The sequence below is a fragment of the Diadema antillarum genome, unplaced genomic scaffold (genome assembly GCF_040938485.1).
Source record: "Diadema antillarum isolate AM-2024a unplaced genomic scaffold, OU_Dant_1.0 seq00001431_RagTag, whole genome shotgun sequence".
Lineage (NCBI taxonomy): Eukaryota > Metazoa > Echinodermata > Echinoidea > Diadematoida > Diadematidae > Diadema > Diadema antillarum.
The window spans coordinates 412,497-426,430 of record NW_027272182.1 but is presented as its reverse complement, the minus strand read 5'-3'; the positions used below and the strand labels follow the sequence as shown (position 1 = coordinate 426,430).

At 38.5% G+C, this 13,934-nt stretch overlaps 1 protein-coding gene across 1 annotated transcript in view; it reads left to right on the top strand.

Moving 5' to 3' along the window:
• LOC139709401 (H/ACA ribonucleoprotein complex subunit DKC1-like) overlaps positions 1-12,080 on the top strand; it is a 149,820-nt gene extending 137,740 nt beyond the window's left edge. The window contains exons 5-14 of the mRNA XM_071621367.1: positions 634-818; positions 3,608-3,672; positions 5,390-5,516; positions 6,654-6,784; positions 7,280-7,423; positions 8,359-8,598; positions 9,616-9,719; positions 10,176-10,431; positions 11,395-11,481; positions 12,009-12,080. Of these exons, the coding sequence (XP_071477468.1) occupies positions 634-818; positions 3,608-3,672; positions 5,390-5,516; positions 6,654-6,784; positions 7,280-7,423; positions 8,359-8,598; positions 9,616-9,719; positions 10,176-10,431; positions 11,395-11,481; positions 12,009-12,080 (1,411 nt within the window). The remainder of the gene's footprint in view (positions 1-633; positions 819-3,607; positions 3,673-5,389; positions 5,517-6,653; positions 6,785-7,279; positions 7,424-8,358; positions 8,599-9,615; positions 9,720-10,175; positions 10,432-11,394; positions 11,482-12,008) is intronic.
• Positions 12,081-13,934: the final 1,854 nt, after the last annotated feature.

The window sequence follows — 13,934 nt, the reverse complement described above, 5'->3', positions numbered from 1 at the left end:
TTTTCAGACTGACATTCATACATGTAGCTGTAGTTGAGTGCTAGTTCAGTCCACAATTTCAGAGTGAGTCTTGCATCTACACTCGGCATAATTACAGTTCACACTTTGAAAATATAATTCTGTTATGACTCTTTTTTTTCTTTTTCTTTTTTTTTTACACCGAACAGCCAAAAAGAGGAAGGGAAAGTAATGCAAGGGCCCTGAAATAACTTTCTGTGTAAATTGTTTCTCACTGTCTAGCCTAGAACTTTGGATCCTATATCAAATTTGTTTGTGTGTGTGGTGCAGGTAAAGTAATTCAGCAACATAAGTATAATTTACGAAGATCGCAGGAATAAATTTGATTTGTTGGTTGACAAAGTTCTCATGAGGAACTGAAGGAGCAATGTTTGCGTAAACATTCAACCAACTTCCGTATATTGTGAATGCGTATGCATACAAAAAAGATTGGACTAACAGTTAAGAATCACTGCATGTCTCATTTATTCCTTGGTTTGAACAGTAAACCTACATTTGCGTTGGAGACAAAAGATATTCTCCCGTAGAAGGGAAGACCATTAGAGAACATAGACATACTGTACAGTACCCAAAACTTTCTCTGACTTCTAAATGTATTTCCTTGATGAATTGCAGGAGTGGGTTCATCAACCTGGACAAGCCAGCCAATCCATCCTCCCATGAAGTGGTGTCATGGATCAAGAAAATCCTGAGGGTGGAAAAGACGGGTCACAGCGGGACCCTTGACCCCAAGGTCACTGGTTGCCTCATCGTCTGCATTGAGCGTGCCACACGCTTGGTGAAATCACAGCAGAGTGCAGGTGAGTCCAACAGCTATTGTACCTGCTCACACATTTGCATCATTTTCTTTTAATTCTAGTAAAGCTTCCTAAGAAAAGCCTGATAGCTACCATCAATCCAGAGAAACATTATCAGTGTTTTATCTTTATGGTTCATTTTAAGCTTTCTGCAGAGTTCATTTTGTCAAGATAACTTTTATTGTTGATATGACTGTTATTTGAGCCTGTGGATGAAGGCATGCTGAAATAGATAACAGCATGCTGTAATGTTGTTGGAACTGACTCGAATTCACAGTTTACACTTGTAACGTTTATATGAGCGCGAAATGTTTTCAGTATGGCTGAATAGGGGCAAGTCCAAGATAACGCGCACGTTACGTATGGGACATTCAGAGACTTTTATGACCTGAAAAATAGTGTTAATGGCCTTTGATCATATTGAACTTCATCATGGTGATTGATATCTAGAAGAAGTATAATCATGTAAAAAATTGAGAAAAATGACCTTGACAATTACATTCTAGAAGAGAAAATATGTGCCGTTACGTATGGGACCAGAAAAATTTTGTTTTTTTGAACATTTTTTTCAACCTCAAAACTCTCTGAAAGTATATCATTCTACAACTTGTAACTCACTGTGATGAAAGTCACAACACTCAAGATTATCACAGGTAAGTTTCATGTCATTAGGCCAAAAGCTCTAATTACAGGTTCTAATTAAAGACAGACATGACGTGTTACGTATGGGACAGTTACGTATGGGACAGTTTGTCCCCCATTCATTTAGTGTGTGAAGAATCATGATTATGGGTATTTTGCATAATTATTGAAGTAAAATCAGTTGAAACTACTCAAATACTGATCCAGATTGTCAAGGAAACAATATTCCCCAAATATTCACTATCATAATCATATTCAATCATATTTTTATATTTTTATGACCAACCTGGGTATGCATGCCGTTTGTCCCCCATTCGTTTAGTGTGTGGAGAACTATGTTTATGGGTATTTTGCAAAATAATTTTGCAAAACACCCATTTAAACAAATTTTTGCATAATTATTGAGGTGGAATCAGTTGAAATTACTCAAATACTGATCCAGATTGACAAGGGAACAATATTCCCCCGATATTTACCATCATAATCACATTCAATCATATTCTATATTTTTTATGACCAACCTGAGTATGTATGCCTACATGTTTGTATTTTTATCAGGATAGTTACTACTGAAAAATTGAATAGTTTAAAGTGTTTACTTGCATTGATGAAGGGCAGTTTGCCATTTAGTTTCAATAAAAAACAACTTGACACAAAAAATATGAAGTTTAATAAATAAGCAATACCTGCTGCATGGAACCCCAGTGATCGAGTAGATATATGATGTCTGTCTAGCAGTCAGGTCATTGATTCGAGTCACAACTCAGTATGTATACCCATGAATTTTGTTGTGGCTACTACTGAAAACTGAATAAGGACAATTTGTGTATCACTTGCAATAAAAAAAAATCATTTTACTTTTTTTTTTCTATATATATCACAACCATTTCAAATTGGATCTCCATCACATAAACTTTGAATTCCTCTGGTCGTAGGATTTTATGCTCTTAAGTAATTCATATAATTGGTTTCCAATCATCTCTTTAAATGTTGAAAACTGAATCCCCATTTCTACAAAAAAACTATACCATCCCTTTAATGCTGATTTTTCATTGTGTATTTCGCCATTTTCCCCTCCCCCTTTCTGAAAATTGTTCAGTCAAGTTCATGTATTGTTTCAAGTGTCTATAACTCAAAAAGTAGCTACAATGTTGGGATGCTTTCTTCAGGATGATTGACCATTTGTGTACTGAGAGACCTTCCCAGCTAGCTACATGCATTCACATGCAATATGTATGAGGATGTCCCATACGTAACACATTTGTCCCATACGTAACATTATTTCAATGCCTGATAAAAAATATTTCTTTTACTTCTTTTTCTTTTTTCTCTGGTATTTAATTTCTCTAAACAATAAATTAGAACTTTCCAAAAGGACATTAAAATAACCTTAGCAATTTTAGAAAAAACCTAAAAAAATGACCTCATTTTGTTACGTATGGGACATCTCTTGATAGGACACGAGCTAATTTGCATAATCATTTGCATAATCCCTAAATTTTCATACCAAGTTAAACTATGTGATGAACTTCTTATGTCCACATATTAATCAAATATTATTTGCTTTCCTTTGAATTAATATGAATTTTTATAAATGTCCCATACGTAACGCTGTGTTTCACATTTATGCAAATGAAGCCCTTGAAATTTGCATAAATTTACATAATATCATTTTTTCCTCCACGGAAATCAAAACTTCAACTTATAAGCTTCAAAATGATACCAAACATGTCAATATTGAGCAAAGATGAAATTTTGCCTTCTGAGGGGACCTTATCTTGGACTTGCCCATAGATACTCAGTGGGCAGCCACTGTCTGTTGTATATTCTGCATTTAAACAGTTGTGCCAGTACCCATAGTTACTTGCATGTATCAATTAAACATGAAATTGACATCAGGCCTTAGATGTTAATTAGATAAATAAGTAAGTGAATAAATAAAAGCATAAATGAAAAAAAAAAAGTAGATAAATACTACATGAATAACAAATGTATGCATCAATAGAATTAGCAAGGTTTGAGTGGGACACCGTGGTATAATGAATGACAATCTTGATTTGTAAACAAAGAGAGATGTGTTGTTTTAAAAGTAGGTCCAATTTTCTGATCAACTAACCTGGTCACCATGTTTTCCTTGACCCCTTCCCCAGGCAAGGAGTATGTGTGTATCGTCAGGTTACATGAAGCCATTGAGAACCAGTCCAAATTAGCCAAGGTGAGAAGTAACATCACATAGTGTGCTGGTAAAGGGGCATTCCAGACGATTTTCATAACTTCACATCATGTAGTACATAAATCAACAGCTCCATGTATAGATTTGTGGAATTTATTGTGGTCCTTGAGCAGAGAAATCTATACTCTGAAAACCAAAAACAAATTGCACTGAACAAAGATGATGGCATAGGAGCCTCACATATTTCAGAAATGTAGCAATGCAATTCCGTTACAATGCCCTTGTGCTTAAAAAGTTAATCTGTGTAGAATCTATGCATGCTTTCTTCTTTTGTTCTGTTTCCTTGAGCCCCTACTCATGCATCCTTATAGTGAGGCTGCTATGTCATTATCCTTGTTCATTGTGATTTGTTATAAATTTTGAAAACACTCCTATTCCTCATCCCAATCACTACAAATTCTGAGACTCACTACCCAGTATAACCAATTTATAGTTGTCCACATGTAAAAGTCGGAAAATCATCCGGAGGTCCCCTTTAAAGAGGAAACTTCGCGGGTGGAAATTTTCACACATTTCCAGCGACATGAAGCAAGTGCAAATTTGTTGTGTGTTATTGTCTAATATCTTTTCTTTCAAGGTAGGTATATTGTTAGGGATTTACTGTTATGTTGTTTGTAGTTTTCTTCACATATTTTGCTAGTCCTGTAGCATTAAAAGTGAATTTGCTGTCATGATTGGGACCAATTACCTTGAATCTATGTGTGTGCTGCCAAATCCTTAGCCACAGTGGCAGTGGTGTACTGTTGCAAGTGGTTGCTCAATTGCTCAAACAATGAGCAAAACTAAAGATATGCCAAATTCACACTACCCAGCTGAATGGGAAAAATTACTAAGGTAACAATTTCCACTTTTACTGTACTTCTCTTGTAACTTATCTATGGAAATCATATCCCCTGGTTAACCAGTCAAGTTCTGGGGACTTTGCCATCGGTGATTTTAACTGTAAATGAATTTTAAACCTTTGAATAGGTGTTTCATCTTTTCAGTTCAAGGAAAAAAAAGAAAGATTTGTTCTACACAAGGAAATTCATGTTGATGTGGGGAATATGATTGTGGTGCTTGGCAGTATATATTTTTGAATCAAATTTATGTTTAAGCTAAATTCCCTCATCATAGACTTAAGACTTCATTAATATTGAACTGATTGTGTAAGTGATTACTGCTTTTCTTTTTTATCTGTTTGCATTGGCTGATCCCATATATATTTTAAGAGAAACTTCCCCATAGATTGCTTTGCCTACCATAATTCTAATGCTAGGGCTGTGATGTGGTACAATCGCTAGTGTGTCTGATTAGCGCTCAAATGGCTCAGGTTCAATTCCCAGGGAGTCTCCCTGAGCAATGTTGTGCGTCATCATGTCATCCCCTCTAGTAAGAGGCAAAAGCACTCTGTCGCTCGGATAGGACATAAAATGGAGGTTCCATGTGTGAGGGAGTCATGACTCACACACTCATAAAATGTCCCACTTCACCTTCCCACAAAGAGCAGGGTACTAACGTGGTGAAGTGGTCCACCCCACATACTGTAACACCCCACACGAGAAAATGGGCGAATAAGCCGACCCCTCTTGGTTCTCCCCAAGTGACTAGCAATAGTCAACAAAATGGTATCATCTGGGTTCTCAGTGCCATAAAAAGAAGAGTAAGAATTCCAAGGCTGTGCATGTCAATAATTTCATTTATTCGTCATCTTCATCAGGCGATAGAGACCTTGACGGGAGCCTTGTTCCAGAGGCCACCTTTAATATCAGCAGTGAAGAGACAGCTGAGAGTGAGAACCATCTATGAAAGTAAACTCATCGAGTATGACGATCAGAGACATTTAGGTGAGTTCCTTTACATCTAGGGATCTTGTGAGATGAAGTGCTTAGGTTATTAAGTTTTCCTTTTTTGTTTAAAGGGACTGTACAGTACTGGTTGAGGGGAGGATTCAGGTTTATAACATTCCTAAGTGAGATAACGAGAAACCTCTTATGGAATATGAAAGAGCATGTAATCTAAAGAAGGATTCAATGTTTATTTGATGAAAATTGGTTTCAAAATGGCCGAGATATAAAAAAAGCGATAATAATAAAAGGCAACAGGCCACGACTTTTATTAGGATCTCTTTGTTTCACTTTGTTTTTGGATATTTTGGTCATTTCAAAACCGATTTTCATCAAATAAACTTTTGATTCCCCTTTCTAGAATTTTATGCTCTTTGACATCTCATAGAGTGGTTTCTGAATATCTCGCAAAACATTAAAAGCTAAATCCTCGCCTCAACCAGAACTGTACATTCCCTTTAAGATGGAATTTGTTATTTCTTAGAACCCTTTGTTGACAACAGATGGAGGAGGCATTGTGGCTCTAGATCAAGTAGGGGTGGAACTTGATGCAACTCTGAAAGAGAAATAATCGTCAAGATTTCATTGTAAAGTGCTCTTGGCACTGACAGAAAATAGAGAAAACACAAAGAAGGGGATAACTTCTGTTGTAAGATTTGATGACATTTAAATGATAGGTGGCCAGCGAATAATGCATTTATTTGAGGTGTTTATTTTGTGGAAAGTCTGGATCATAAGGAATGTATTTGTGCATGCACGATCCATAACAGTGCAAAGTCTTCACAAGATTATAAAGTGTATTGTGATCTCACACTGAATTTATTTTTGATCCATTTGGCCCAGCCTAGTTTAGAGGGATATTGTCAGTGTGATATGTTTGAATATAAAAAAAGAACAAGTCTGATTATGAGACAAAGGTTTGTTGTTGTACACTGGAGAGGTGTAACAAGCAGAACTCAAACTGTGTAACAAGTAGGAAGCTACACTTGGTTGTATTGAAGCAGAGCTGATCACTTGGTTTGCAACAGTGTGGATTTGTTGGTCTTCCTTCAGTTTTTATATCACATTTATTCCAAATGTTGCACATGCATAATCCTGGATAACCTTTGTTGCTTTTCTCGTTTTCATCCTGTCCAGGCATCTTTTGGGTGAGCTGTGAGGCAGGCACATACATCAGGACACTATGTGTCCATCTCGGTCTGCTGCTTGGGGTCGGAGGTCAAATGGCGGAGCTGAGGAGAGTGCGATCTGGTATTCAATCCGAGAAGGTACCTTGCCTTTCCTACACACTCCTAAGAACTCCCTGTCTCTCGAACTGTGCCAGAGTAGACCACAACAAATTTGTTCCTAGTATTCTCTCTTTCAGTGTTCACTGATTGGGTTAGTCTGTCATGGGTCAGTGCGTGATTCTTTTTGGCTGATGATGTAATAGAACTGTATGTAACTCATCTCATAACATACATTTTGTGAGGTGGCAATAGAAGAATTAATCCCTGAATGGTGTTGGTCCACATTACGAAAACTTATGAGCATTTCCATAATCAACCATTTATGATAAAGAAACTATTAAAGTCCACATTTACTTTGCCAAGTACAAGTCTCTATATTGTAGAAAGTTTCCCTATGTATTTTGTCAATTTGAAATTAAACCACACAATTTCTCCACTTTAATCGGCATATTTTTTTCCCATCTTTTGTAACTCTTGTCCATCCAGGAAAGTTTTAAAATTGTAAAATATGCTCCTCTATGCTGCTTTTTGCAGGAGGGAATGGTGACGATGCACGACGTCCTTGATGCCCAGTGGGTGTACGACAACCACAAAGATGAGAACTATCTCAGGCGAACCATCAAGCCTATGGAAGCCCTCCTCACTTCTCACAAGAGGATAGTCCTCAAAGACAGTGCAGTGAGTAGGCCTAGACGTGATGTAGACTGTAAAGAAAAGATGAAGACATCATTTAAAATGGGTGGGTGGGGGGGGGGGGGGGAGTTGGGGTACTGCCAATTTGTGTGTGCCATGCTTGTGATAGGTTTGATTACTTCAAATTTCATTTCAGTAGAAAGCTTGATGTAGTGCTCTGTGAATGTGATCATAACTTGTGAGCATGGGGTCAGCTTAATTGGTGTACCTCTCCTATTTGATGATTTAATCTCTTTTTATGGACCAATTACAGTGCTACACTCATCCATTGGCCTTCAGTGCGCAAATGTATACGTTTGTGCATTAGCTTCTGGGGATAGAGTTCCGCTGATTGGTTGTGATATGTGCTGCCAAATGCTTGTAGCAAAGATTGTGTAATTCAAAGGGATATGTTGCGACATCTGGACAGGTCTCCAGAATCCCTCATGCTGAGGCTGGCCTTTCACTGGTGGCTTGATTCTGTCTCTTGTCACAACCCTCTGCTGGCTTCTTTTGAAATCACTACAGCAAGAGGGCCTCGATTGTAGTATGCAAACTGAGTCGTGTTTACTAATCAGTCATTCAATTGTGTCTCACTCTTCTGCTAAAAAGAAGAGGAGTTTAAGCTAGACTTTCAATTCATATTATTCAAATAGCAAATACACCACCAGACAGAAGTTTTCGACAGTCGTAATTTGGAAGCGGTTTGGAAGACCTGTAACGTTGAGCTTTGTCCTTCTAGTTGGGCCTAAAAAATTTCCTGTCATACTTGACCATGCTTATGTTCAGTAAAATGTCTTCACAGCATCTCATTTGATCATCACTGCCCAAGCTTTAATCCGAGTACATGCAGTGAAGTTAATTTGTGATGTTACAAACAGATGAAAATGTCAAACCGTGCTAATAATCTATTCAATGTTAATTCTGATTTTTTGCCCCAGGTGAATTCTGTCTGCTACGGTGCCAAAGTCATGCTTCCCGGTGTCCTCCGCTTCGAGGATGGCATCGAACTCAACTCGGAGGTCGTCCTCATGACGACCAAGGGAGAGGCCATCGCCCTGGGCATCGCTCTCATGACCACCGCTACCATGGCGACGGTTGACCACGGGCTAGTGGTCAAGCTGAAGAGAGTCATCATGGAGAGGGACGTGTACCCACGAAAGTGGGGTCTGGGACCAAAGGTGGGGTCAAATTCTAGTGTGCACTCTGGGTCCTTAAAGGTCGAATATCCCTTTTGCAAACATCACAAAATTTTGCACGGTTGGGGAATAATGTCTCTAACATCGTTTATGAAATCTTAGGGTAGTACACCTCAGAGTTTTAAAAAAAAAAAAAACTAACCTGGAAAACTAACCTCGGGCCACTTGAGATTTTACTCCCCTTTTGAACCAAGAATAATGGTTTGGAATTTTTTCGCGTTATGGACGAATTCACTGGAAATCCAAGGGTATTCCCCTCTTCCTCCCATTATGAAGATGTTTCCAGTTTCATTATTCTGAGGAAAGGTGTGTATTACCTACTTCTACAATATATCAGCTTATGATATGATGTAATGATGTAACCTTCAGGGTTGCAAAGGGACACGGACTATAACTTTACCAACCCATCCCTATATCATAGCATTGACATTTAAAATCATTTTCTTAACTCAGTGTGCCACAGTGTAAATCCCCTATGTGCCACATTATTCTGTGACTGCAACTCATGGGCACTTTTGGAAAGCATTCTGTTTTTCAAAACCGTGTAACTGTCTAATGGAGCATTTATACTAAAAATGCATTACAGCAAAATTGTAGAGAAGAGTGCAAGCTTTCCTATGATGTTAATTTTATGATGAAGGTATGGCTATTTTTCTTGCAATTGGCCACTGTTTAAAACAAGTCAGTTTGTGTGTATTTTGTGTTTGAGTAAAATATGTGAAGGTTGCAAGCTATCGACTGAGTTGGGCATACAAACATGGCACACAAAAGAGTTGAGCTACTGTATACAGGGGACCGGTTAGATGGTTGTGCATTCGCAGTTAAATACTGTATCGTATGATAACTTTGTCATTCAAACTTCGAATTTTTTGCACTAAGTCTGTTTGACACAGATGCAATATTATCATCTGTGAAATTCCCTGGTGGTCTCACACTGTCTAGGGGCATATTTTTTGTGGTAACAATGTTCATCCGTCATCTGTGATTCTGATTTTGTAGGCGAGCATGAAGAAGATGCTAATCAAGCAGGGCAAACTGGACAAGCACGGAAAGCCGAACGCCGAGACGCCCAAAGAGTGGACGCAAGGTTACCAGGACTACAGGTGAGAACTACCCTACACTGACCAATCCTACACACACTTCTTCACTCTTAGTCTAAATTTGATGGGAGGAAAGTTTACCCCAGCTGTGGTTGGTTTGCCAGATTGCAGTGACCCCTCTGTCACTTTTGTGGTGGCCCTGATGGCCTAGTGGCCCCGTGGCCCGGAGCTAGTAGAAATAGATGTTGATCCCATATCAGGATTAGGCTTAAGGTTGGGTTTAGAGGCAGAATTTTAATCAGGGTAAGGATTGGGATTAGGATTGGGATTAGGATTAGGATCAGAGGGAGGGGAAGGGTCGTGGGTAATTGTCCAGGGGGTACTTGTCTTAGAACCATCACCTGCCTACGGTACTGGAAACTTAAAATTGTAGGTTCAAATGTGACACAGCAAGTATGGTTTTCATTTCAAACAAGGATAAATGGAAAAAACTTGTCAAATCTCTTCTTGTTTCTCCAGTGTGAAGAAAGAGCCAGTAGACACACCAGTTGAAGCTCCTCAGGAACCAGCCAAAAAGAGGAGGAGAGAGTCCAGTACTTCCAGTGCCGACGCCCCTGAGGTGACCACACCCGCTACACCCGGTGCCGATGGGGACTCCTCCACCAAGAAGGAGAAGAAGAAAAAGAAGAAGGACAAGAAGATTAAGACGGAGGCTGCTGTGGAGGAAGAGGGAGAGGCAGCGGAGGAGGTTGCTATGGAAACGTCAGCTGCAGAGGTAGGCATTCCCATGGTAACCCTCTCTTATTCTAGAATATGTGTTGTTAATGGTTTGACTGCATCTTTGAAAGTCTGTTTTACCAGGGTATCACAAATTCCAGGTTTACCTGTATGTGGATGATTAATTTTTGTATGTGACCAGACACTACCAACATGTTTATACACCTACATCCTCTACAAATGCAAGACATATGTACATAATGCACACCCAGATTACACACACGTATACACGTGCATTGCACATGCACACACATTGGTAGGAGCAGCTACGAGCAAATGAGTGATTTTTGAGAGGGGCTGATATTGCAGGTACTAAAGCGTGAAGACCCGTAAATCCCCTTTTCATGCGCTGCTGAGATGACACTGAGTTGTTCCCAGTGAGCGGGGAAGCCAGTGATTGGTAATGCTTCCATGAAAGACTGTAATCTGTCACTTGCGCACTCAAGAGCTTTGCTTTAGATAGTCCCATCAAATCAAGCTTGTTTTCGAGTGCAGCATTTCTAGTGCAACAGAAACACAGTTTGTTGCTGTTGGTGTGTGTTTTGTTGTCAGGTTGTTTTTTTCTTGGCTTATCTGACCTTGCTTTGGATTTATTTTTAGAGAAGTGACAAGGACATAAGTATGATCACAGCTTCCTCTTCTTCCTGAGAAATTGTCTCTTTTGAATTTTTTAAGTCATCGCAAAATTGTATGTCTTCTTTCTGAGGAGGGTATTATGGCTTGTTTTATCGGTGATGTGCACCAAGTCTCTAACCCAAGTCTCTTCTTGTTTCATTGAATGAAAACCTGAAATGTGTTTCATATATGCACTGCAGGTAGGTAAGTTTAAACTGTCCTCGATATTTTGAATCGTAGCATCCATGAACTCAAATTTGTTTCAGTACTGGAGTATGAGAATTCTGTTGGTTTTATTGTATTTGTGATTTACAATTTGCCTTCCTTCTTTGATCACTTTTATCAGACACCCAAATCGGAGAAGAAAAAGAAGAAGAAGAAAATCAAAGCGGAAGCAGAGGAGACCAGTGCATTGGAAGAATCGATTACAGAGGTAATGTTATAATTAATTGTTTCAAGCAACAGTGAGGTGTTTTTAGTGAAGTGCCTACAAAATGGTACTGGCAACATAATTGTATTGATAGTCATAGTTAATGCCTCCCCTTTGTGTTGCTTATGTATCTTTTTTGATGATGTAAAAAACAAGTGCTAACAAATTAGATAATCTTAGCGACATTACTAGTTTCTTTACTATTGACAAGAAGGGCCAACAAACTAAAGGTGATGTGTAAGTCATCACACGCAATACCACGCTTTCTTTATACCAATAAGACATCCATTTCATTAACGGATTGCAGAAATATTATTCAGTAGTTTTAAGTATTACTGAGTAGTGCGCAATTACTATCTGCCCGAAACTCCTTGTCTAGGGGAATAAATTTTTGATGACATAATTTTTTCTTTTGTACTTTAATATAGTGATGTATTTATTTTTCATGTCAGCAATATTAACATTATGGGTAATTGTTAATAAAGATGTGAATATTAATAACCCCAATGCCTTTGTCTTTTCCTATGCAGACACCGTCATCAGAGAAGAAAAAGAAAAAGAAGAAGAAAAAGGAGAAGGAGCGTGAAGAAGAAGACAGCTGAGGTACAGAGATTCCACCGGGAAACCTATAATTGTAATTATATTTGCTTGACCAGCCATATTTTCTACTGATCATAGAATGGACATTGAGAGACAGTCAATGTTGGAGACTTGGAATTTCATCATATCCTTCAGGGAATGACCAGATGGACAAAACAAACCCTTGTTATGAAGTGGTACAGATTGAATCCCTTGCTTACTTTTTCAGTCGAATTTGTCTTTATTTCCCCCTTTCCTCTCCTTTCTCTCTCGTTCCCTTTCCCTTTCTTTGATGTGATTTGTAGGCTCGGATTGCATTCTTTCGAATATTTCGACACTGTAATCACCTGTATTGTGCCAGAACATAATTTTTGCCTGCCTGGCAGAAGGGCCCTAATGCACAATGTAAACTTGCTAGGGTCCTTCTGCTAGCAAGCAACAATATAGAGGGTACATTCCAAACCAGCCACTATATATGAAAACGGGATGTATATTTTTTTGTTTACAATTGCTCTGTTGCACAAATCTATGTATACCTGGGCCCTGTTTTATGAAGTTAGAATTGATTATATAGTTGATTTCAACTGTAAGTCTTAGGCAGCCTGTGTGGTAAGGAAATTTAAAATTGATTTTATATTTTGATAAAACGGGCCCCTGCACAATCTCAGAGCACCGAGTGTCATTAAGTGTGACGTACCCTAATGTAAATATAGTACACCACATTGAAAGCCATTCTTGTATCCCCTTAGTGTCGGTGTGTTTATACTTTTCGTTCAGTTTGCTAATGTTCTTTTTTGAAACTGCATGACCAAGTCTTTTTTTTTGACCTATTTGCTGCCAGATTCTGATCTCCAGCTAAACTTTGACCGAACCCACCCGGTTCTTGTAGGCTACAAGTGTTAATGGTTTCATCTTCTGTGAAAAGTTTGGTGTTGTACTTGGCAGTCTGTCCACCCAGTTTTGATTCTTACCCATATCAAAAGGGGACTTCACAGACCCAGCAATTAGTCTCACGCCATTTTCTGAATCAGTTAGGGAGTGAGTTTGTCTGTGATGAGTTCGGTAAAACATCACAAGTATTTAATAACAGGATAGCCTTCTTGTCGACCAAAATCATTAAGAATTTTTTTGATCATCCAGAAAATCATTCAGGTTCTTTGTCCACCGCACCCCCAACCCCTTTCAAGTCATGAGTTATACTCAGTGACAAATACCACTGCTTTCAAACAAAGGCTTATGAACATAAATGTTGCATTTTGTAGACCAGCGGTGTTGAAAACTATGCCGAAGGAACTGTCATCACCCTGACTGTTTATATTCAAAAAGATTTTATTCTTGCAAAGTTATTTTCCTGTTGACATTTTGTATTGTGAAACTTTCACAGTGTAAAACGTATGATTCAGTATTTGGCAAAAAATGCGATGAGCAAAAGTCAGGATTTGTTATTATCATTATTGCTCATCTTTCTCACAAGCAATGACATGTTAACACAAAGAAGACAGAATCTTGTGTGGTACCAGTCAGCTTGCATTCTATGCTCTAATTGCAGAAAACTATATACCCAAATGGCAGTGCAGAGAGAGTGTTGTTTACGGGTGTGCACCAGTGATGTCACAAGCAGATATTCTGCATCTGTGACACAACTTTTTCCAGGAATGCTTTAATTGTGTAAGACTACATGGAAAGATTAGGATTTTGCCCTTTACTTAGCAAATTGATTTTTAGAATATTGGCACACAAACAGAAATGCCCTTAGTTCAGGCTACTTCCGTGACGTAATTTTGTGCAGGTTAATTACAGCATAACACGATAGTACTACTGTACTTACCTCTGCCTGTGTAATGGACTACAATCATGCCCATTGTTGTACATCAAAA